Raw genomic sequence first — 23,367 nt, 5'->3', positions numbered from 1 at the left:
TTAATGGGATGGAAAGGACTTGGAAATAAAAGATAGCATAGGAGGAAAGCTGTATTTTTCCTTCACCCATTTGGGCGAGGATAGCCATGTTGGAATTTAGATTTTGGGGAAAAGGGCAGCCTAGCAGTCTAGTGGTCCCGGGCAGAAGGTGTGGGAGGGTGGAGGAGGTGTCACACCTACACCACTCAGGTCGGAATAGCAGAACATACAAAAGGAGCCCAGGACGCCATGCTTCGCAGTGGCAAGCCACGTCCCACAGGACGGAGGGCGGAGGGACCCAGGCGCGCTGCGGCACGGAGGCGGTGGCGGGCGGCGGCGCCCACTCCCCCTCGTCCCTGCGCCCCGCCACTCGCCGCCAGCAGACCGGCGCCCGCGCGCTCGGCTCTTTCCGCCGCCGCCGTTGCCGCGCGCTGCCCCGTGCACTCTGGCACCTTCGGCAATTTCCGTCGGGCTCTGGCCGCCATTTTCTCGCCGCTTGTGTGTCTCGCTGGCTGCGTGGCTCGGTTCTTGTGAGCGAAGCTTTGTCCGGTTCGGCAATGGACGGGTATGTAATCGGGCCTTCGAGGAGGTGTGTGTGAGAGAGGAATCGGAGCTTCCTCCGGCCCGTTTGGGGGTCGTGCATAAACCCTTCGGCGGCCCCTCCTGGGCTGGGCTGCCGTTACCCAACCCCCGCCCCATCGCACACACCCCTCCCTTTGCTTCCCCCGGCGGGCTCTGGTCGAGAAAATGAGAAGAAAGCGGGTTATGTAGGCAGGGGAGGTTTGGGGGCGATGGTGATGGGCACCACTATGGAGAGGGAGAGGGCGCCGGCTTGGCGGCGGGGGATGGGATGGGAACCCCAGGAACGTATCGTTGGTCCCTGCCCCCTCTGGGAGCCATTTCGATCCGTAACCTGGGACCCGAACCCTGGACTTGCCGCGTGTGGGGTGTGAGAGAGGGTGGTGGCCAGAGAGAGGCCCCTGTGTGGGGACTCTTGTGAGGGGAGGCGAGAGGTACCCACTGTGAACTCCGGTCATCCTAAGCCTCCCCGGCCTCGCCCAGCCCTCCCTGACTAGGGGAGATGCCGGTGGCGGGAGCTCCTGGGGAAGCAAAGTGGGAGCCGCCGGGGAAGGGGGGCGGGGAGGGCGTGCGGCGGCGGCGGCGGCGGCTGGAGGAAAGGGGAGGGCAGATGTCATACTCCTTTGTTTTCACTGGAGTCTAGAGTGGGGGCGGGAAGCAGAAAAAATGCCTTTTTGTGGGGCTACGGACAATCAAGGCTTGGCAAGAGGGCCAGGAATTAAATCATCTTAACAAACCAAGTGTTTGTGGTCGACATCAGTCACATGGGCCAAGGCCAGCAGCCATGGCCGAAGCCAGGGTAGATAGTCAACACAGGGCCATCGTTTTTAGCTACTTTGTCTAGTTTCGGGAAAACCAAAAAAAAAAAAAAAAAAAAAAAAGCTAGGAACCGAAGAAGCATAGTGCATCTTTGTGAGCCCCTTTAGCGTGGAGCTCCAATGCTGAGTGAGGTGAGGGGCCGGCGGGGTGATGACTCGGTCCCGTCGGCCCGGAGCTAGTCCTCCACAGCTGAAAAGACTCTTAGTAGCTTAACCCACTATTGGAAAAGGGCACACTTCCTGGGAGCCAACAGAACTCCTGTAGTCAGCCAGTTTGGGGGTATAAAAACAGAATCACATGCAAAGTACATTTCTGAGAACCAATGACAGTATTTGAACAATAAGTAGTGAAATATCAACGTATTTCGGTCACAGGTCTAGCGTTTGGTATTTTTAAAAAGATAACGAATGAAGGGTTTTTACAAGTTCAGAGACCCGGTTTAAATTATCCTAGAGCTTCAAACCCACCCAGCCGCTCCTTGAAACCTTTTGCAGGGTCACTGTGTGTCGGAACTGACTTGACAGCCCTTAACCACAACAACAACAAGAGAAGTTACCTAGAAATTCTTGCACGTTTTCCATGATGAAGCATAGATCCAGAGAAGCTCAGTATTCATTCCCCCATTTTAACTTGGAAATAGATGTCAAAACTTGTGTTTCCGGCTCTATCATGGTTTACTTAAAATAAGTTGATTTCATGTTGCAGGAATGGCATTTTATAGCGTTTTACTCTTTTGCTATCGAAAGTATTGGTCAGAAATACCATTAACTTACAGAATTTTACCTCTCTTTAAAAATTATTTCTAGAAGAACAAGTGGATAATAGTAGAGAGCAGGGGTCACTGACCATCTGTATATTTTGTTTTTGTATTTGTATTGCATTATGAACTACTCGAAAAAGTTTCATTAGCGACAAATGATAATTTGAAAAAATAACGCGAATGAAACTTTTTTTTTTTTTTTTACAGAATTGTCACTGAGGTTGCAGTTGGAGTGAAGGTAGGGTAAGATTGTTTGAAACTAATACGAAAACTTTGTTCAGTGTACTGCTTTCATCGTTAAGTTAGCGTCGAAAATTACACTATAGCCAACAAAACCAAACTGTAAAATGTTTTTGTTTGATTGATAAAATTGTATTATACCAATAGTTCACTGAATAGACAACTTCCAGAACTTCCAGTCTGTGAGTAACATTTTAAAGTATGTACTCAGGAAATTAAAAATGTTTTTCAGGAATGGTTTTCTTTCAATAGAAAATGTTACCTGAATTTTCTGAGGGGAAATTATGGTTCTGAATGTGATGTATGACCTAGATTATATAATTTTATTAATTTAACATTTTTAAAATTCTTTGTACCTTAGGAAGTTAAAATAGTTTGTCACAAATATAAGGTGTCCTGGTGTGGCTTTGTAGGGTAAACATTGGACTGAAAGGTCAGTTTGAACAGCAAGATCAGACATTCAAACTCACAGCCGCCCCTTGGAAGAAATCCTTTACAGGGCCACTATGAGTCAGGATTGACTTGAGGACACCTCTAACAACAACAAAGGCACATTAGAAATCACTTATTCTAGCCCTTGAAAGAAACTTGTTTAGGTAATTAGCTTCAAATTGAGTCAGAAGATAAGAGCTAGTTTGTCTTTCTGTTAAAGAAGTATAGGCCTTATGGTAGAGATGGTTTTGAATTCTTACTGTTTGCCCAGACAAACTCTTATTTATCCTTATAAACTTTAGTTCTATTGCTAGTGCTTAAGGTCTTTGCAGGTTTTAACATAATGGCCTATGATATGATTATTATTTTATATATATATATATATATATATGTATATATATATATATATATATATATAGAGAGAGAGAGAGAGAGAGAGAGAGATTCACTTTCTGCTCCTGTAAAGATTTTACAGTCTTGGAAACCCTGTACAGGGTCGCTATGAGTCAGAACCGACTCTATGGCACATCACCACCACATTTTAATATATATATATATATATTTGTTGTCAGGTGCCATTGAGTCAGAACTGACTCATAGCAACCCCATGCACAGCAGAATGAAACAGTGTCTGATCCTGGGCCAACCTCACTACTGCTGCCACACTTGAGTTCATCAATGATGCCACCTGGCTAATTCATCTTGTTAGGGATATTCCTCTTTTTCTCTGACCCTCCATCTTACCCAGCATGACATCCTTCTGTAGCGACTGTTCCCTCCTGACAATATGTCCAAAGTATGAGAGATGGAGCTTAGCCATCCTGGCCTCCAAGGAGCACTCTGGCTGCACTTCTTCCAAAACAGATCTGTTGGTTCTTTTGGCTGTCCATGGCACTTTTCAGTATTCTCTTCCAACACCACAACTCAAAGTCATCAATTCTATATAAAAAACCCTATTTACTCTGTTAGGGTCCTTGTCTTTTGTCTTTAATGTTCCAAGTCTGGCACATCTTCCAAACCTAGTACTCAAAATACTTGATGATTGCGATGAGATTTTTACCTTAAACCTTAGTAGTCTTGAGAGGCTGTGTACTTAACTCCAGTGATGCTGACTGTTCAAAATATCGTCTTAAAATTGTGTTCATAACTGTTACATTCGTTTGAATTTTCTTGGAGCTGGTCAGTCTGTTATTTCATGGGTGAATTTAATTAGTATGATTGTGATACACATTCTGGCATCAAAATATTAAGTTATTAAACATAGTGATAGTCTTATATTTTGTGTGGTTTATACATTGCCAGAACCATTCCAAACACGTTTATGATATAATTACTGTATTGTTGTAATGTAGTTTTAAAGGCTGTGTAATATAAAGAATAACCTCGTAATTTGAAATTTTTGTATGTTAGAGTACACTAAGAAAGGAATAATAAAAGCACTGAAGTGTGAAAATGAGCACAATTAATTTATGTCATTTAACGACCACAAGTTTAAAAAATATTCGCAGTTGTTCATTTGCAATTGTTGTTATTATTTACAAATACTAGTATAATATGTTTTTGTATATTGCTCCTGTATTCTGCACAATATGGATTCCTTATATTTTTATTCCTGTGGCTTCTAGTACAATATTGACTAGACATGTTAAGAGTAGACATCTTTACTTTGTTCCTCATATTAGGGCAGAGGACATAAATCATTGTATTATTTTTTCCTTCAAATTATTTGGTAAAATTCACCAGTGAAACCATGAGAGCCTGGTGTTTTCATGTTTCGGATACAGGGTTATTCTGGGAACCTGTTTCTTCTAGGAGACCTGGTGTGCACTGTGGGTTAATGCGCTGGGCTGCCTTGTCACTTTAAATGGCGGTTCAGGCTGCCCAGTCACTACTCAGAAACCCTATGCCTAGGTCGCTATGAGTCAGAACAGACTTGATGGCACTTAACAACAGCATTTTCTTTTGGTGTAGCGTTGTAGGATTAGCACTGTACTGTAAACCACAGGTTGACAGTTCAAACCTACCAGCTGCTCCTTGGAAAGCCTATACAGGGTTGCTGTGAGTCACAACCGACTTGATGGCACTTAACAACAATAACATTTCTTCTTCAGTGAGTCCTAGTATGTTAATGCGCTGGATGCAAAGCTGGTATGAACCACGAGGTCAGCGGTCCAAACTCACCATCACTCCTTGGAAACCCTGTACGGCATCGCTATGGGTTGGAATTGACTCAGTAGCACTTTAACAACAACAGTAGCCTTCCATAGAATTGGGTTATATCAGCTGAGTTGATGAATGTTTTACATAGTTGTTCATGATTTTTCCTTTGTATCCTTTTAGTCCTGGTGTTGCCCTGTAGCATAAGCACTGGACTGCTCACCTCAAGGTTGGCGGTTCAGACCCACCCACTGCTCTCAGAAATTCTATCCAGGTTCACTATGAGTCGGAACTGACTTGATAACACTTAGCATCAGCAACAGCCCTTTAGTATCTGTAATAATGTCACATCTCTCTTATTCCATATGTTGACAATTTATGGCTTCTCTTTTTTTTTTTTTTTTTATTGATCTGTCAGTCTGATGGAAGGTGTATTGATTTTATTGATCTTTAGCAAATCACTTGATTTTATTGACTTTTCTGGTTTTTCTCCTTGACGACACTGTGTCTATTTTCTTTTGTGTACTTTGTGTTTAGTTTGCTCCTTTTGAAGTCTGTTACCATTGAAGCTGGTATTGCTGACTTGTTACCTTTTCTAATTTAGATGTTTAGTGCTGTATGATTTTTTTTTTTTTTAATTATTGCTTTCAGTCTGTTATTTAATTTCCAAATATTTTGGAGTTTCCATATATCTGTCTTTTATTTACTTTTTATAATTTATTTTCATTGTGATCAGATAACATACCTTAAGAGATGTTTGAATCCTTGTAAAATTTGTTTAGGCTTATTTTATGTCCCAAATATATTATGTCTTATTAAATGTTTTATGCATACTTAATATGAATATTCTGCTGTTGGTGGTGGTGTGTTTTATAAACGTCAATTGTTAAGAGTCATTGAGTAGGTTCGTACTGACTCATAATGGCCCTGCATAGGGGTTTCCAAGATGTACCTGGGTTTGAACTGCTGACCTTGTGGTTAGCAGTCCTTTGCTTATCCTACAGTGCCACACCAGGAGGTCACATTTATTGATAGTTCTATTCAAGTCATATATCCTTATTGATTTTCCTGTCCTTTGTTCAATCAGTTATTGGGAGGATGATACTGAAATCTTCAATACATGTGGATTTGTCTATTTCTCCTTACAGATATATCATTCTAGTTTTTTGTGTATTGAAGTTTAATTAGTAGTGCATAAATGTAAATAAATATTATTTTTTGGGGGGGTTCTTTGTGATGCTTAAAGTTTTTTAGCCTGTTTTTCATCTCTAAAATTGGGATTATAATAATTCAGAGAATTAAATGTGATTATGTATAAAATATATTTTCTGTGTAAACTACGTCTTTACTTAATTTAAGTTGATGCGTACAATATATAACATATTAAAGTTATGTAACTTTTTGTTGTATGTTAAATGGAGTCTTTAGAGGTGGTGGCAATGGTTAAGCATTCAGCTACTAACCCATAAATCAGAGGTTTGAACCCACAAGCTGCTTTGTGAAAGAAATGTGACAGTTTGTTTCTATTAAGATTACAGTCTTGGAAACCCTTTGGGACAGTTCTCTGTCTTGCTGGGTTGCTGTGTGTCAGAATCAACTTCATAATTGCAGGATTGGTTAATGGAAGAATCCGTGGTTTCACCTCATCTAGGATAAGCACTGGACTGCAAGATCAGTTTAAATCCTAAGGTCATCAGTTTAAACCCACAAGAGCTGCTCCTCAAAATCATAGAGGTTCACTGTGAGTTGGAACCAGCACTTAATAACATTTATCAATAAAAAGATAAATACCAATTTTATCATGTAACAGTCTCAGTTTATTGATTATGTAAAAGAAAAGTTTTCAGGACCTTACATAGTCGAGATAAGCCCATAGGGCTTTAATTTTGAATACATGCAATATTGCTGTAGAGGGAAAGATTAGTTTTGGTGGTAAAATTCAAGTAGGTGTCATGAAAGGAACTTTTGTGCATTGTGTCAGAAGAGTGAGAAGAATAAAAAGTTGTGGAGATGTATGGCACTATTCATGACCCTTAAGCAGTAAGCTGGAGTCTTGGTATGGTCCTGTTGGGTAAGTTGTTGTTGTTGTTATGTGCTGCCGTGGAGTCGGTTCCGACTCATAGCGACCCTGTACAGGGTTTCCCAGGCTGTAAATCTTTACGGGAGCAGAAAGCCTCATCTTTCTCCCGCATAACAGCTGCTAGTTTCAAACTGCTGACCCTGCAATTCCCAGTCCGATTCGTAACCACTACGCTACCAGAGCTCCTTGTAGGGTAAGTACTGGCCTGCTAACTGCAGGTCTACCAAGTTGGTGATTCAAACCCACCAGCTGCTCCTTGGACACCCTAAATGGGCCTGTGTGTCAGAACCAACTCAGTGGCACTTAACAATAAGCAGTGAGCAGAATGATTTGGCTTTAAGGGATACAAATTAAAAACATTATTAAAATAATTTTTTATTTTAAATACACAAGAGGGCAAGAGATATGAGAAAATTTTAAAAAAATGTCACTAAATGAGCTATTTTATAAGTGTGAGAAACTCACGTGGAAGATTTCTTATAGCCTTTAAGCAGCATTTGGGTTGGAGTGAGAGGAAAATTGGAATTGTTCTTCATTTCAAGCAGAGAAAACTACAATAAGGAAAACTGGGACATGCTGTAGTAGTTTTTTGGAATGTAGATTATGGTAGAGGAGTCCTGGTGTGGCATCATAGGATAAGCTAACAACAAGGTCAGTGATTCCATCAGCCACTCCTTGGAAACCCTATACAGGGTTACTGTGAGTCAGAACTGCCAGTAAGGCACTTAACAACAGTATGAGACAAAACCAGAAAACTTGGACCACACCGTGAAGATCTTTGGAGTCTTAGTGCTGTGCTGTAGGATAATGCACTGGACCCTAGGCAGTTCAAACCTACCAGCTCCTCCTTGGATATCATATTCAGGGTCACTGTGAGTCAGAATGACTCGATGGTTCTTCACAACAATAACAATGGAGAGGTTTGAATGTAAAGGATTTGCAGTGAAAAACTTTTGGCTATTTAATCTACTTTTTCCTAAGCAAATAAGCTTGAGTATTTGTGAATTTTGTTATGTGTTTGAAAACTACTGTTTTGTTTTTCTCTTTTAGCTGATTGTCTATTAAATCACACATATGACTAAATATTTATGAAGTATTTTAGTTTAAGGATTCTAGTCCCCATTTACAGTTCAGTTGGGTCCATATGATACACTCTGGACTATGAACCAGAAGGTCAGCAGTTTGAGCCCACCTGCCGCTCTGGGCAGATTTAAAAAGCCTCAGAAGCCCTATAGAGTGTCACAGTTGGAATCGAATTGATGACACTTAACAACAGTCCCCATTTATAATACTTTTTTGAAAAGTCTGAGGTTTTATAATGTTGAATGCATCTAGTAAACACAGTTACATTCTTTAATTTCCCAGAAAGATTGTTTATAATATCATACAGATACTTATGTTAGTCAAAATATTGACTGTTATTAGAAATATTCCTTCATTCAGTAAAAACAAAGCAAAGTTGCTGTGCCTGTTTTCAATTTCTTTTGTAGTTCATCTTGTAAAAATGAGTGCTAATGGTTACACAACTCAGAATAATCAATAGAACACTTGTACATGTAGAAAAATATAACAAGTATACATGTGGAAACTTTTGAATTGGTATATGTTATTAACAAAATAATAAAACTTGGTCTTGGTTTCGTGCTATAGGATGAGCACTCAAAGTTGGCGGTTCAAACTCAAACCAACCTCTCCACAGAAACCCTATACAGGGATGTTGTGAGTCGGAACTGACTCTGTGGTACTTAACAACAACAATGTAGAAGTAGAGTCCTGGTGTGGCACTGTAGGATAAGCACTGGAATGTAAGGTCAGTTTGAACTGCAAGGTTGGCAGTTTAAACCCACCAGCCATTCCTTGGAAACCCTTTACAGGGTCGCTATCAATTAGAATCGACTAGCTGGCATTTAACACCAACAACAGTGTAGATGTTTTTAAGTAACACATGCAGTAATCTATAAAGCCTTTTTATATAACTTAATAGCATAATAAAATACATACAGATGCTTCTTGTAGTTCATTGAGATTTTTCAGTTTATAAATATTCTGATTTACTTAAAATTTTTTTTGTATTTCTATAGTATACTTACTCTGAAAATACTCAGTTTAAGATGATTTTATCGGTGATCCTTGTTACGCTTCAGTAAAGAATTCTTTTTTCGTATTCTTAATATTTTGTATCTTGTTAGCTGTTGAAGGAAATGATCAGATATGTCTGTATTTTAAAACAAAGGTATTGGTTTACCTTAAATAGTAGAAATAAATGTAAAATAATAAATGATTAAATTATGTGACTAGAAGGAAGATAATAAACATTAGAAATCTTTTCTATTTAAAATATAATGAATAAGAAAAGCAGGCTTTTTTAAAAAAAATTCCAAATATGTACAAATATGTTGTTAAGTGCTGTTGAGTCGGTTCTGACCCGTAGCAACCCTGTATAGGGTTTTCGAGGAGCGGCTGGTGAACTTGAACTGCCGATCTTACAGTTCAAACTGCTTTGCAGTCTGGCCCATTAACCCACAGCGCCACACCAGACTCCCATACAATTTATATGTGACCACAAAATCTGGGAGGAAATAGGCAGAGAAGGAGTTGTTTTCTCCAGGTTGATGGGACTAATATTTTTATTCTTTATGTGTTCCAAATGTCCTAATATGGTTTCTTTTGTAGTGAGTTGAAATTATTGGTATTATTTTGATAAAATTGGTTAAACATGTAGCTTTTCTAGTATATTTCAAGAACATAATATTTTATAATTTGATAAAAATATTAAATAGTGTTTATTTCAGATTTAGGAATCCTGGTGTGGTGTTGTTGGTTAATGCGTTGGACTGCAAAGTCTGCTTGAAGGCCGGCAGTTTAAGCTCACCAGCTGCTCCTTGGAAACCCTACACAGGGTCGCTGTGGGTCGTAACTCGACTCTATGGCACTTATCAACAGCAACAGAATTTCAGATTGACTGTTTAGTAGTCCTTTGTTTCTATTATAAAAGAAAAAAATTACTCAAGTTCTGAGTATTACATCAATTTTTGTCAAAGTGTGGCCTGTGCACACTGTGCTGACATGCTTTCAGGGAGTTTTAAAGTTAAAACTTTTTATTACCATAGCAAAGCACTTGTTGTTAGGTGCCATCGAGTTGGTACAGACCCGTAGCAACCTTATGCACAGCTTACCTTTTAATGGTCTTATTAAATTAAAGTATAAAACTCTCAGATGTCATTTTTAATATGGGGGAGTGCTGTTAGAATAAACCCATATAAGCAAAAGCTCTTTGGGATACTCAAATATAAAGGATGTCAAGTTAGAATATCGCTGTGGGCTAATGCGCCAGACTACAAAGTCGTTTGAACTGCAAGATCGGTGGTTCAAGCTCACCAGCTGCTCCTTGGAAACCTATACAAGGTTGCTATGGGTCGGAATCGACTCGACGGCACTTAACAAGAACAGTAGACTATGGAGTCCTGATGTGGTACTGTGGAATAAAGCACAAGACTTGAAGGCCAGTTTCAACTGCAAGGTCAGCAGTTCAAATTCACCAGCCACTTCTTGAAAACCCTATTCAGGGTTGCTATGAGTCGGAACCACTTGAAGGCACTTAACAACCTTTAGAATACAAAGACTAATAAATTTAGAGCCACAGATAATAAAAATATAAGAATAACTGCATACCAAAATACCTGTACAGATGAACTTAAAATGAAATCAAATGCGCTGCCATCTAGTCAATTCTGACTCGAAGCACTTCTGTAGAACAGAGTAGAGCTATCCCTGTGGGGGGGATCAGATAGCGTAATTTTCTGTGCAGTAGTTGCTGGTGCGTTTACATTGCCCTCTCTGTGATTAGAAGCCCAGTGCTTTCTAACCCACAGTACCACCAGAGCTGATTAGTACAAATGCATCCCTTGTGTATGTTTCCTCACTTCTATCTGTAGACTCCTTGTGTGGCACTGTAGGATAAACACTGGACTGCTAACTGCTAGGTTGGTGATTCAAACCCACTAACTGTTCCTCAGCAACTTTAAAAAGGGTCACTATGAATCAGAACCTACTCGAGAACAGTTGGCAACAACCCTAGTTATCCACTATACTTACCCAATCTTCACTTGTCAACATGGTTATGTTTCAGAAAAATCGATGCTGTACAAAAATGAGGACAGATGCATGGCTGGGCAGTGTTTTGTTTTGTGGCAGTGAGTTGAAACCAACTCATTGGAACCTAACCACAACAACAAAAGGAGGAAATACAATACACAGAAGTGCGCATTTGCAAGGGGAAAATAGGGAAAAACAGAGGGGAGAATGTTAACTAGCCCATTCCTAAAGTGCAGGTGACCCACTCAAAAGACTAGTCACTGCTGACACATCCGTGATGTGTAACCAGCCTGTACCGATTAGCATATCACAAAATGGAGGATGGCTGCATCATTATATACTTTCAAATTGCATTTACATGACTTCAGAACTATATTGTTATATTAACTGTCTAACCACTGAGAATCATGGCACAGCCAAGTTGACATGTACCCTTAACCATCACAGCAAGCATTACTCTTGCCTACCATTTCCACATTTGTTACTGGAAGACATATGTCATTAATGTGCAAAATAGTATAATTTTTCTATTGTCTTAAGTACAAAGTGTATGATGAGAATGGCAATAAGTCAGAAGTATGTATTGTATGTATACTCTGAATTTGGTATTGACTGCGTCCTTGAAATTCTTTATAGTTTTATTATATGTGTATTTATCTTAAGCACTCATGTGGTCTTGTTTGTTGTTAGATGCCATTGAGTCAGTTTGGACTCATAGCAACCTTACGCACAATATAATGAAACAATGCCTATCCCTGTGCCATCCTCAGAGATGTTGTTAAGTATGAGCCCGTTGTTGGCTGCCACTGTGCCAGTCCATCTTGTTGGGGTCTTCCTCTTTCTCACTGGCCCTCCACTTTAACCAAGCATGATGGCCTTTTCCATGGCCTGATCCCTTCTGGTAATATGTACGAAGTATGAGAGATGAAGTCTTGCCATTGTGGCTTCCAAGGATCAAAGTGACTGCACTTGTTCAAATTCAGATTTGTGTGTTATTCTAGTACTCCATGGTGCTATTAATATTTTTCTTTTTAACACCATAACTCAAACTCATCAGTTCTTCTTTTCACATTGGAAATAGCATGGCTTGGGTCAGGTACACCTACCTTAGTCTTCAAACTAACATCTTTGATCTTATACCCTTTAAAGAGGTCTTGTGTAGCAGATTTGCCTAATGCAATATTTGATTTATTTCCTTGACTGCTGCTTTCATCAGTGTTAATGGTGGATCCAAGCAAAGTGAAGTTTTTGACAATTTTAATCTTTTCTCTATTTATCATGATGTTATTTTTTGGTCTAATGGTGAGGATTTTTGTTTCCTTTACGTTGATCTGCAACCCATATTGAGGGCTGTGGTCTTTGATCTTTATCAGTTATGTATTTCAAGTTCTCTTTGCTTTCAGCAAGCAAGGTTATATCATCTGCATATTGTAGGTTGTAAATGAGTCTTCCTCCAATCCTGATGCCACATCCTTCATGTAATCCAGCTTTTCAAATTATTTGTTCAGTGTACAGATTGAGTAAGTATGTTGAAAGAATACAACCCGGACAAACATCTTCCTGATTTTAAACTGTTCAGTATCTTTTGTTCTGTTTGAATGACTGCCTCTTGGTCTATGTACAGGCTTCTCATGAGCACAGTTGTGTTCTGGTATACTCATTCTATCCAATGTTGTCTGTAGTGTGCCATGATCCACACCCTTGAAAGCCTTTGAGTAGTCAGTCAAACACAGGTAACCTATTTTCTGGTAGTCTTTGTTTTTCAGCATGATCCATCTGATCTCAGCAAAGATATCCCTTGTTCCACTTTGTTGTCTGAGTCTAGCTTGAACCTCTGGTATTTCCTTGTCAGTTTACTCTTGCAGCCGTTTCTGAATTATCTTTAGCATAATTTTACTTAACATGCGATATTAAAGATTTTTTCTGATGATTTCCACATTTCATTGGATCACCTCTCTTTTGGATGGGCACAGATATAGATCTCTTCCAATCAGTAGTCAGGTAGCTGCCTTTAAAGTTACTTGGCATAGATGAGTGAGTGTCTCCAGGGCTGTATCAGTTTGCTGATATATTTCAATTAGTATTCCATCAATTCTTGGAGCCTTGTTCTTTGCAAATGCCTTCTGTGTACCTTGGACTTCTTTCTTCATTACCATTGGCCCTTGATTACATGCTGCTACTTGAAATGCTTGAACTCTGAATGTTTCCTTCCATCTTTTGATAGTTTCTGCATCCTTCAATATTTTGTCCATAGATTCCTTCAGTATTGCAAGTCGAGGCTTGGATAGTTTTCTTCAGGTCTTTCTGCTTTAGAATTGCTGAGCATATTCTTTCCTTTTGATTTTCTAACTCCAGGCCATTAAGTACTTAATGTAATTGAGATGCTCTTTGAAATTTTCTGTTCATTTCTTTTATTTCCTCATTTCTTCTATTTGCCTTAGCATCTCTATGCTGGAGAGCAAGTTTCAGAGTCTCTTCTGACATCCATTTTGTTTTTTTCCCCCTTTCTTGTCTTCCTAATGACCTTTTGCTTTCTTCCTGTATAATGTTCTTGATGTCATCCCAGAATTCTCCGGTCTCATAATTCTCCGGTCTTTAGTCATTAATGCCTAATACATCAAGTTTGTTATTGAGATGATCTGTAAATTCTGGTGGCATATTTGTTCCTCAAAATTTGGTTCCCATGGACTTGTTTTAAATTTCTTTAGCTTCCACCAGAATTTGCATATGAGCAATTGATGGTCTGTTGCACAGGATGTTCCTAGCCTTGTTTAGGCTGATGATACCTAGGTTTTCTTCTGTCTAAGCATAGTGGTTACGAATGGGGCTGCGAACCGCAAGTTCAGCAGTTCGAAACTACCAGCTGTTCTGCGGAAGAAAGATGAGGCTTTCTGCTCCCGTAAAGATTTACAAGCCTTGGAAACCCTGTACAGGGATTGCTATGAGCTGGAACCAACTCCACAGCACATAACAACAACAACATTCTCATAGATGTAGTCAGTTTGGTTTCTGTTTATAGCATATGTTATATATTTGGAGTCCTGGTGTGGCGCTATAGGTACGCACTGGACTGTTAATTAGCAGATCAGTGGTTCAAACCCACCAGCTACTGGTTGGAAACTATATAGGCTCACTATGAGTTATAACCAACTCAATGACTTAAATAACAACGTGACCAACAAAAGCGTACTGTGTTTATAAAGGTAGGCAAAACAAGAATTGCTACAAAATTATAGAAACCTTTTTAAGTAAAAAATATCAAAATGTGAAGCTTTTCTTGCTCAACGTACCCTCTACCTAGTGATGGTGTTTCCCATCTCTAAAGTCCTGGTGTGGCGCTGTGGGTTAATGCACCAGACTGCAAAGCCGTTTGACTTGCAGGGTTGATGGTTCAAGTTCACTAGCTGCTCCTCGGAAACCCTATACAGGGTCGCTATGGGTCAGAACCAACTTGATGGCACTTAACAACAATAACCCTTAACTGAAGAATTCTGTAATTTCAGTTACACATCATTAGTGTTGGCGTGCTTGAGGGAGTCAAATCTTGTTCCTTTTAAATGTTCTTTGAATTTTGGGAACAGACTAAGGATAAGGAGTAAGGAGACTGAAGGAGCAGGGTAGATAGGATAAGATTTCCAAACAAAGTTTTGGTAGGACAACCCTCTTTAAAGAATTAGAAGGTACAGTGTCATGATGGAAAAATATTCCTTGGCTCAACTTTCCTGTCCTTTTCCTCAACAATGCAATTTTATTGTTCTGTGCCCTTTTGAAAAATAGCTATCAAGATATGTCCCCTTTGAAATTCCAAAAAAACAGTTGTCAGAATCTTCTGAGCTGACCTCTGCTTTGAAATTAATTGGCCCAGCAGACCTCTTTCGTAGGTATTGTTCTGATTGGACCTTGCCATCTGGATTGCCATAATGGTAAATTCAAGACTCATACCCATTTACAATTGTTTCCATAAAATTGTCTTCGTTTCTGTCTTGTTTTAAAAGACTGATGAATAGATCAGCTCTTTGAGCTAATTGGTCTTTATACAGTGTTCTTGGCAACGAGTGAACCAAAAACTTGCTGAAGCCAAGATGTTCATTTCAAATTGAAAATGCTGAACCTGTGAGATCCCAATTTCAGTAGTTGTTCAATCAGTGGTTTCTCCAGTTTGTTTGTTTTCTGATCAGTAAGCCTGATCTTTTTTACAATTTTGAGCACATTTTCTGCCACTCTATCTATGACCTACTATACTAATGTGCTCTCTTTCAGAACAGTTGATAGTGGTAGCCAGGCACAGTTTAGTTCTTATGGTCTCAGGATTATGGAGATTGATGTGCTCATGTTCCATTAGTCCATTGGACTAATTGATTCCAAGCATCTTCAGCAGTCTTCTTTCATCAGCCTTCTTTCATCCAGTCATATGTTTTGTTTCATCTCAGTGATTATACTTCCTTACCTGTAACAACACTTATCCTGCTTGGTTTCCTTTTTACACCTTACTTTTCACAAATGAACAAAGCAAAAATATTGTATGTATACATACAAAACAAAAATATATATATATTCATGTAAATGTCCAAAGGGTACATTTTGCAAGCCAGCCTCCTAGAGTCCTCAGTTTCTCTCTCTATGCCATCACCTCTGCCACAATTGCCACTTTTCTGGGTAGGATCTCACACTTCACTCAGATCTTCCCTCTTGATGGTCCTCTGTTCCTGAAAGGAAAGATTAACTACTCCCTCCTTTTAGTTACACATTTTCTGGAATTATAGTTGTAACAATCCCGATTGATCCTGACAATTACTCACAGTTGAATAATAAAATCCTATCACTGTTATCCCCATCCACTTTCATAAGATTCATCTAGAAAAGAGGAAAACTATATCATTCTGAAACTAAGCACACTCATGAAAGCTTGTAAACCAGCCACTTCATGGTTTTATGTTGTTCTGAAGTTCTGTTGAATCAGTTGTCTCATAGCGACCCTGTATAGGGTTTCCAAGGAGCAGCTGGTGAGCTTAAACTGCCGACCTTGCAGTTCAAACTGACATTGCAGTCCAGAGCATTAACCCACAGTACCACACCAGGACTCCTTTATAGCCTCCCATTTTTGATAGCCAGTGTCTAAATTGCCCATCCCTGTCAACCCAGTGAACTGAGAAAACAAGCTTGGTCCTTGATATGAAGAATCCTTCCATATCGGTTGTAATTCTGAGCAACTGTGTCCATAAGCAGAGGTGTCCGGTTCATCAAATTTTAGCAATTTATGCTTGCTTCCAGTATCAAATTTTTAAATCAGCATCTGGTCAAGTTCTGATCAGCTAGCTATCCAAGCTAGGTCAAATGGGTACTATCTGCAAGTTTGGGGTTCTCTCACACCTCCCCACACTTCATGCCAGCTGGCCATTTCGCTCTCAGTGGCTATGAGCTCAGAGAGTTAGCACATCTCCCTAACTTCAGACCAGCCATCCCTTCCTCTTCTCTCTCTCATCTCAAGGTCAGTGGTGTCAGTGGAACATAGCCTCTGTATTCATTGCTGCATTTCCCCCCACTTACACTCACAAGCATATTAGACTACTCGTGGGTCCCCTTTGAGTTTCAGTCTTTTAAGGGAGTTTTCCCTGGTGGGCTGACTCTTGCTTTGATGGCTCCAAGGCAAGCAGCTTGCTTGATATTCTAATAGCCAAACAGTCTGCTTTTTTTCTTCATTGTCTTTCTTTCAAAAAGTATCTTCTGTTATTCTCACTGTTATGAGTTGGTCTGCATCTTTTCAAATGGTCATGTCCCACCTCAGAAGGTTCTGAGGTCTTTAGTTTTTATCACTCTTCCTCTACATAGGGAGAGACTAATAATAGTTGTACCTTAGATAGCCTTACTCATGAGATTGTAGATCAGTGTGTTTGTAGAATGTGTTATACCAGTTGAATATGGTATACCCTCTGAGGAGATTTTTGCTAGATTATTTTCAAAAGTAGATCTCCAGTTTTATTTTCTGGTCTGTCTTAATCTGGATGCACCATGGAAACTGTATACAATGAGTGATTCTGCTGGTACTTGAAATACAGATGACATAGTATCAGAGCAACACAATGGTGCCACAGTAAGACAAACTGACAGACAAGTGGCGGGTTTGATTATAGGCTATATTCATTTTCAGGTTCATTGGGTATTTTAGCACATTGCTAGTTTTGGTGTGGCGCTGTGGGTTAATGCGCCATACTGCAAAGCCGTTTGAACTGCAAGGTCAGCGGTTCAAGCCCACCAGTCACTCCTGTATAGGGTTACTGTAGGTCAGAACGACTCGATGACACTTAACAACAGCAATTTTATATTCAAATCGACAGTGTTTGAGAATTCCTGTTTCTACATATCCTCTCATAACTATAATGGTTGTATTTTTAATTGTTGTCAGTCTAATGAGCATTTGAATGGTTTCTTGTTTTTAATTTTAACTCCCTGTTGCAATGGTTAACTGGTCAACTGCTAACTTCTAACCACTGCAAGTGGTTCAAAACTATCAGGTGCTGTATAGAAGAAATATGAGGCTGTCTGCTTTCACGACGATTTGTAGTTTCTGAAACCTTACAAGGCAGTTCTCTCTACGATTGGTCACTCTGGGTCAGAATTAACTCTGTGATAATGTGTTTGGTGGTTTTGTTTGATTTTTATTATTCATATATTTTATTGACTATTCATATTTCTTCTGTTAAATGTCAATTCATATAATCTTACTATTATGATTTTCTTTTATAGTTCATATATTTATGTAATTATGCATTTTTTTTTATGTAACTTATCTTTTTCTTATTGACTCAGGAGTTTTTATGTATTCTGGATACTAATGCTTTGCTTGTATATGTTCTTCAAATAATCACTCCCCTGGAGTCCATCTGTTTGTGACTAGGCTTTTTTTTTTTTCTATTTGGTGAAAAGAAGTTGTAACATTTCAATTTTGTGAATTTTTTTTGTCTTAAGCTTTCTTACTCTAACTCAGTGTCTTACATATATATCCAAACCAAACCCACTAGCATTGAGTCGATTCTGATTCATAGCAATACTGTACAGGGTATCTGAGCACACAGCTTCATTTTTTTCTCCATGGAGTGGCTGGTAGGTCTGAACCAGCCTGACCTTGTGGTTAGCAGACCAGTACCTCACCCATAGTGCCACCATGTAGTATTGTGGGTTATCTTTTGAAAAGCTTTTGATTTTACATTTCTGGCCTCATTACACCTGTAGTTTATTTAAGTGTGTAGTAAGTAAAATTTTTTTCCCTTACAAATAACAAATACTCAAATAGTTAATGTTTTCCTCACTGATCTATAGTATCAGCTGTCAGGCTTCATACATGCATGGAACTGTTTCTAGACTACCTGTATAGTTCATTGTCTGTTTTGGTACCAGTACCACAATGTCTTTATCATTGTAACATCAAAATAAGTTTTGAAATCTTGTACAGTGAGTTTCACAAAACTTTGTCCACTAAAATTATTTTGACATATTCTTCAGACTATGTATTTTACAATCATTTGCCAAAGTTCCGTGATTAGTTTTTGGATTTTTTATTTTAATTGCTATGAATTTATAAGTTAATTGTGGATCAGGATATATGCATATTTAGTAAAATGACAATGTTTACTTGAGCTCAAAGGCAGAGAACTGTAACGTTTCTTTGAAAAATTTCCCCTTTATTCTCCATATTTTTTCTGGTTATAAAAGACATGCAAAAAGACAAAGAGGAAAATAAATTAATCATCAGTAATACCACTACCAAAGCTAATCATCGTTGTTTGTACTTCCCATGATTTGTTATATATGGAGAAGGGTTTTTACAGTTTATATGTAAATAATCTAACATGCCTTTTTGAAAGGTTCTGAGGAGGTGAAGATACAGTGTTACTTTAATAAATAGCTTCATTTCTCCAAAGATTACTGGTTTATTCAATTCATACTTTCCCACTAAAATTATGTCTTACTGAGTTTGAAATTTTTATATATCATTTAAGAATTTTCTTCATTTTTGTTATTGACGCTGAGCATTTTATTTTCTCATATGTTTTTATTTTATCTTACCAGAATTTTTTCTTATTTTAATTGTCCTTTCAAAGAACCAGCTTTAATTTTTATTTCTTACTGTTTACTAATTCACAATTTTCTGCTTTTATTGCTGTTATTTTTTGGTCATTTTAACTTAAAAACTGAACTAATTTATTTTGTTGTTTAAAAATTAATGCATTCAATGTTAAGAATGGTAAGTTACTGTTGCTTTGGTAGTAGTTTCTGATGCCTTTTTAACTTCATTATAAAAGTTACATACAAATACAGAGAAAATTATAATACATCTTCTGTCTCTTATTGGAGATATGTTAGCAAATCTCATTTTTTTTATATCATCCCAAATACTTAAGTATATACCTGTAACAAATATATTCTTTCTGTGGGAGATAGCGTTGATATTCTTATTATACCTAATAAAATACAAATTTAAAAAAATATCTAATCTTCCACAGTGTTGAAAATTTCCTTGATGCCTCAAAATATCTTTACCCTCTTTTTTGGAGTCTAAACCAAGGAAAGTCCATATAATTGGTTTATTTCTCTGAAGTCTATAACACCTGCTTATCATTTGTTAGAGAAACTGAGTTATCTGTTCTGCACAATTTCTCAAGTTTTGGATTTGATACATTGTATCTTCATGTTTCATACATGCCTCATTTCTGTGTATTTCCTGTAAATTTATAGAGGAAGCTTGCTCAGATTCAGGTTTATTTTTAGCAAGAATATTTTATAGATACGCTGTATTATTTGTATCATATCACTATGGAAGGAACATAATACCAGATTTTCCCTTTGAGATGTTAGCATTTATTAGTTGGTTTAGGTGTTAGTTAGCCTGGTGCATCCATTAGAGAATGCTCCATCATCCTTTTACCTAGTAGATTTTGTTATTGCTGTTAATTGCTATTGAGTCGGTTTTGACTCATGGTGATTCTGTATAGGGTTTCTGAGAAATAACTGGTGAGTTTGAACCACCACCTACCTGTTCAATTATTTTTAAGTGTTGTCCAGTTGGTTCTGACTTATAACGACCTGGTATAGAGTTTCCAAGGAGCGACTGGTGAGCTTGACCTTGCAGTACAGCACATTAACCCACAGCGCTACACCAGGAATCTGTGGTTCAATATTAGTTATTAATTGCATAATTTATTAGGTATTTAAAAAAATGATGATTGTTGTTGTTAGGTGCCATTGAGTTGGTACCGACCCATAGCAGCCTTATGCACAGCAGAACGAAACTTTGTCTGATCCTGGGCCAACCTCACTACTGTTACCACGTTTGAGTCCATTGATGCTGCCACTTTGCCAGTCCATCTTGTTGGGGGTCTTCCTCTTTTTCTCTTGATTCTCCACCTTACCAAACATGATATCCTTCTCCAGCAACTGGTCTCTACTGACAATATGTCTGAAGTATGAGAGACGAAGTTTGGCCATCTTGGCCTCCAATAAGCACTCTGACTGCACTTCTTCCAAAATGGATCTATTGGTTCTTTCGGCAGCCCATGGCACTTTTAATATTCTCCTCCAATAACATAACTCAAAAACATCAATTCTTCTACGGTCTTCCTTATTTGCTGTCCAGCTTTCACACGCATGTGAGGTTATTGAAAATACCGTGGCTTGGGACAGGTGCACCTTAGTCCTCAATCTGACATCTTTGCTCTTCAACACTTTCGAAAGGTCTTGTGCAGCAGATTTGCATCATGCAAGACGTTGTTTGATTTCTTGACTTCTGCTTCCGTGACTGTTGATAGTTGATCCAAGAAGAATGAAGTCCTTGATAACTTCAATCTCTTCTCCATTGATAAGAATGCTGTTTATTGGTCCAGTGGTGAGGATTTTTGTTTTCTTTACATTGAGATGTAGTCCATACTGAAGTCTTTGATCTTCATCGGTAAATGTTTTAAATCCTCTTCACTTTCAGCAAGCAAGGTTGTATCATCTGCATATCACATGTTGTTAATGAGTCTTCCTGCAATCCTGATGCCATATTTTTCTTCATATAACCGAACTTTTCGGATTATTTGCTCAGCATACAGATAGTTGTCTTCCACATTTCTTGGCAGAGATGAGTAAGTGCCTCCTGTGCCGCCTCACTCTCTTGAAAGATTTCAATTTTTATTCCATCATTTCCTGGTGCCTTGTTCTTTGCCAATTCCTTCAATGTACCTTGTACTTCCTCCTTCAGTATCATTGGCTCTGGATCATATGCTACCTCTTGAAATGGTTGAACAATAACCAATTACTTTTGGTACTGTGTATTCCTTCCATCTTCGCTTGATGCTTTCTGTATCAATCAATAATTTGCCCAGAGAATCTTTTAATAATGAAAATTGAAGCTTGAATTTTTTCTTAAGTTCCCCCAGCTTGAAAAATGCTGAGTTTGGTCTTCTGTTTTGGTTTTCTGATTCCAGATCTTTGCATATTTTGTTGCAAAAAAATGGTGTGATAATCTGAACATTTTTTCCTTCATACCTTATTTTTCACATGTAACGTACCCACTCAAAGTATTATACACATGTAGAACACATAAGGAGTACTATTATGGTGTTGTAGGATAAGCACTGGACTATTAACCACATAGTCTGTGGTTCAAACCTACCAGCTGCTCCTTGGAAACTCTTTACTGGGTTGCTTTGAGTCAAACTGAGTTGCAGGTACTTCACAACAACAAGAGCACATAAGAAACTTAACATGTGAGGAGCACATAAAAGACTAGTGAGGGCTATGCAAACACTTCCCAGCCCAAATAATGCTTGTGTTATTTGTGGGAGAAATGTGATATGTTAGAATTCTTCTATTAAATTTTTTTTAGACAATTATATGGTCACGCTAAAGTATACTTTGTATGAGAAAAGCAGGTTAGATCTGTTGTTTCAGATCTGAATTTTTTCATTCAACTTGTTTTCAGGATTCATCCATACTATAGCATATATCGGAACTTCATTCTTTGCTTGAGTAATTCCATTGAATGAATACACCACATTTTGTTTATTCATTTATCTATTGGACTTTTAGATTTTTTCTACCTTGAGCTGTTGTGAATAATTCTGCAGTGAACCTTGGTGTACAAATATATGTTTGAATTCCTGCATTTAATTCTTTGGTTCATATACCTAGAAGTATAAACTATGATTCTTGTTAATTTTGTGTTTACTTTTATGGGGAATTGCCATACTGTTTTCCACAATGGTTGTACCATTTTACATTCCCACCAGCAGTGGATGGAGGGTTCCAATATCTCCACATTCTCACTAAAATTTATTATGTTTTTGTGTATCAGGCAACTGAGTATGTTCTGTTTTTTTATTTGCATTTCTGTAATGTTTAATGACATTGAACATTTTATGTTATTAGTCAGTTGTATGTGTTCTTCATAGAAATGTCTATTCAAGTCATTTCCCATTTTTCAATTGAGTTGTTTATCTTTGTTAAGTTGTAGAAGATCTTTATATATTCTGGATATTAGACCTTTATCAGATATATAGTTGCCAAATTTTTTTTCCATTTGTGTGGGCTGTCATCACTTTCTTGATAAAAGCCTTTAGTGAACAAAAGTAATTATGGTGAAATGCAGATTGTCTGTTTTGTCTTTTGCTCTTGAACTGTGTGTCATATCTAAGTATCCATTGTTGAAGACTGGTTTCAAAGTATTGAACTTCCTTCTGAAAGTTTTATGGTTTTGGCTTTTATACTTAGGACAGCCCATTTTCGTTAATTTTCATATATGCTGTGAAGTTTGGGACCAACTTCATTCTTCTAAATGTGGTAATCTTGTCCCATCACCATTTTTTGAACTAGTCTCTCATTATTCGATGGACTTATCTCCCATCTATGTAGTGGAATTAGTTGACCAAAGAGGTGTGAGTTTGTTTCTGGACTCCCAGTTCTTTTATTGGTGTATATTTCTATTCTTATATTAGTATAAAACTTTTGATTGGGAACATTGAATGGTTTCAAATTATGAAGGTGTGCGCTGCGACAAGGTTGTAGTCTTTCACCACACTTATCCCACCTGTGTGCTAAGCAAATAATCTGAGAAGCTGGATTGTATGAGGAAAAACATGGCATCAGGATTGGAAGAAGACTCATTAACAACATAAGATATACAGGTGATACAGCCTTGCTTGCTGAAAATGAAGAGGACTTAAAATACTGATGAAGATTAAAGACCACA

General features: G+C 38.3%; 1 protein-coding gene across 5 annotated transcripts in view; it reads left to right on the top strand.

Annotated features, from left to right (window-relative positions):
• The first annotated feature begins 296 nt into the window (after positions 1–296).
• The window catches only part of PTBP2 (polypyrimidine tract binding protein 2), a 113,278-nt gene continuing 90,207 nt past the window's right edge, over positions 297–23,367 (top strand). For 2 of the 5 annotated variants that reach the window (XM_006830933.1, XM_006830932.1), the window contains exons 1-2: positions 490–544; positions 2,345–2,375. In XM_006830933.1, coding sequence (XP_006830996.1) covers positions 537–544; positions 2,345–2,375 — 39 coding nt within the window. In that variant the 5' untranslated portion in view covers positions 490–536. Of the gene's footprint in view, positions 569–2,344; positions 2,376–23,367 lie in introns of all 5 variants that reach the window. The other 3 variants (XM_006830935.1, XM_006830934.1, XM_006830931.1) reach the window with 3 other exon arrangements.

The sequence above is a fragment of the Chrysochloris asiatica genome, unplaced genomic scaffold (assembly GCF_000296735.1).
Source record: "Chrysochloris asiatica unplaced genomic scaffold, ChrAsi1.0 scaffold00002, whole genome shotgun sequence".
Lineage (NCBI taxonomy): Eukaryota > Metazoa > Chordata > Mammalia > Afrosoricida > Chrysochloridae > Chrysochloris > Chrysochloris asiatica.
The sequence above is the reverse complement of the archived record's forward strand: the minus strand, read 5'-3'. Positions and strand labels throughout refer to the sequence as shown.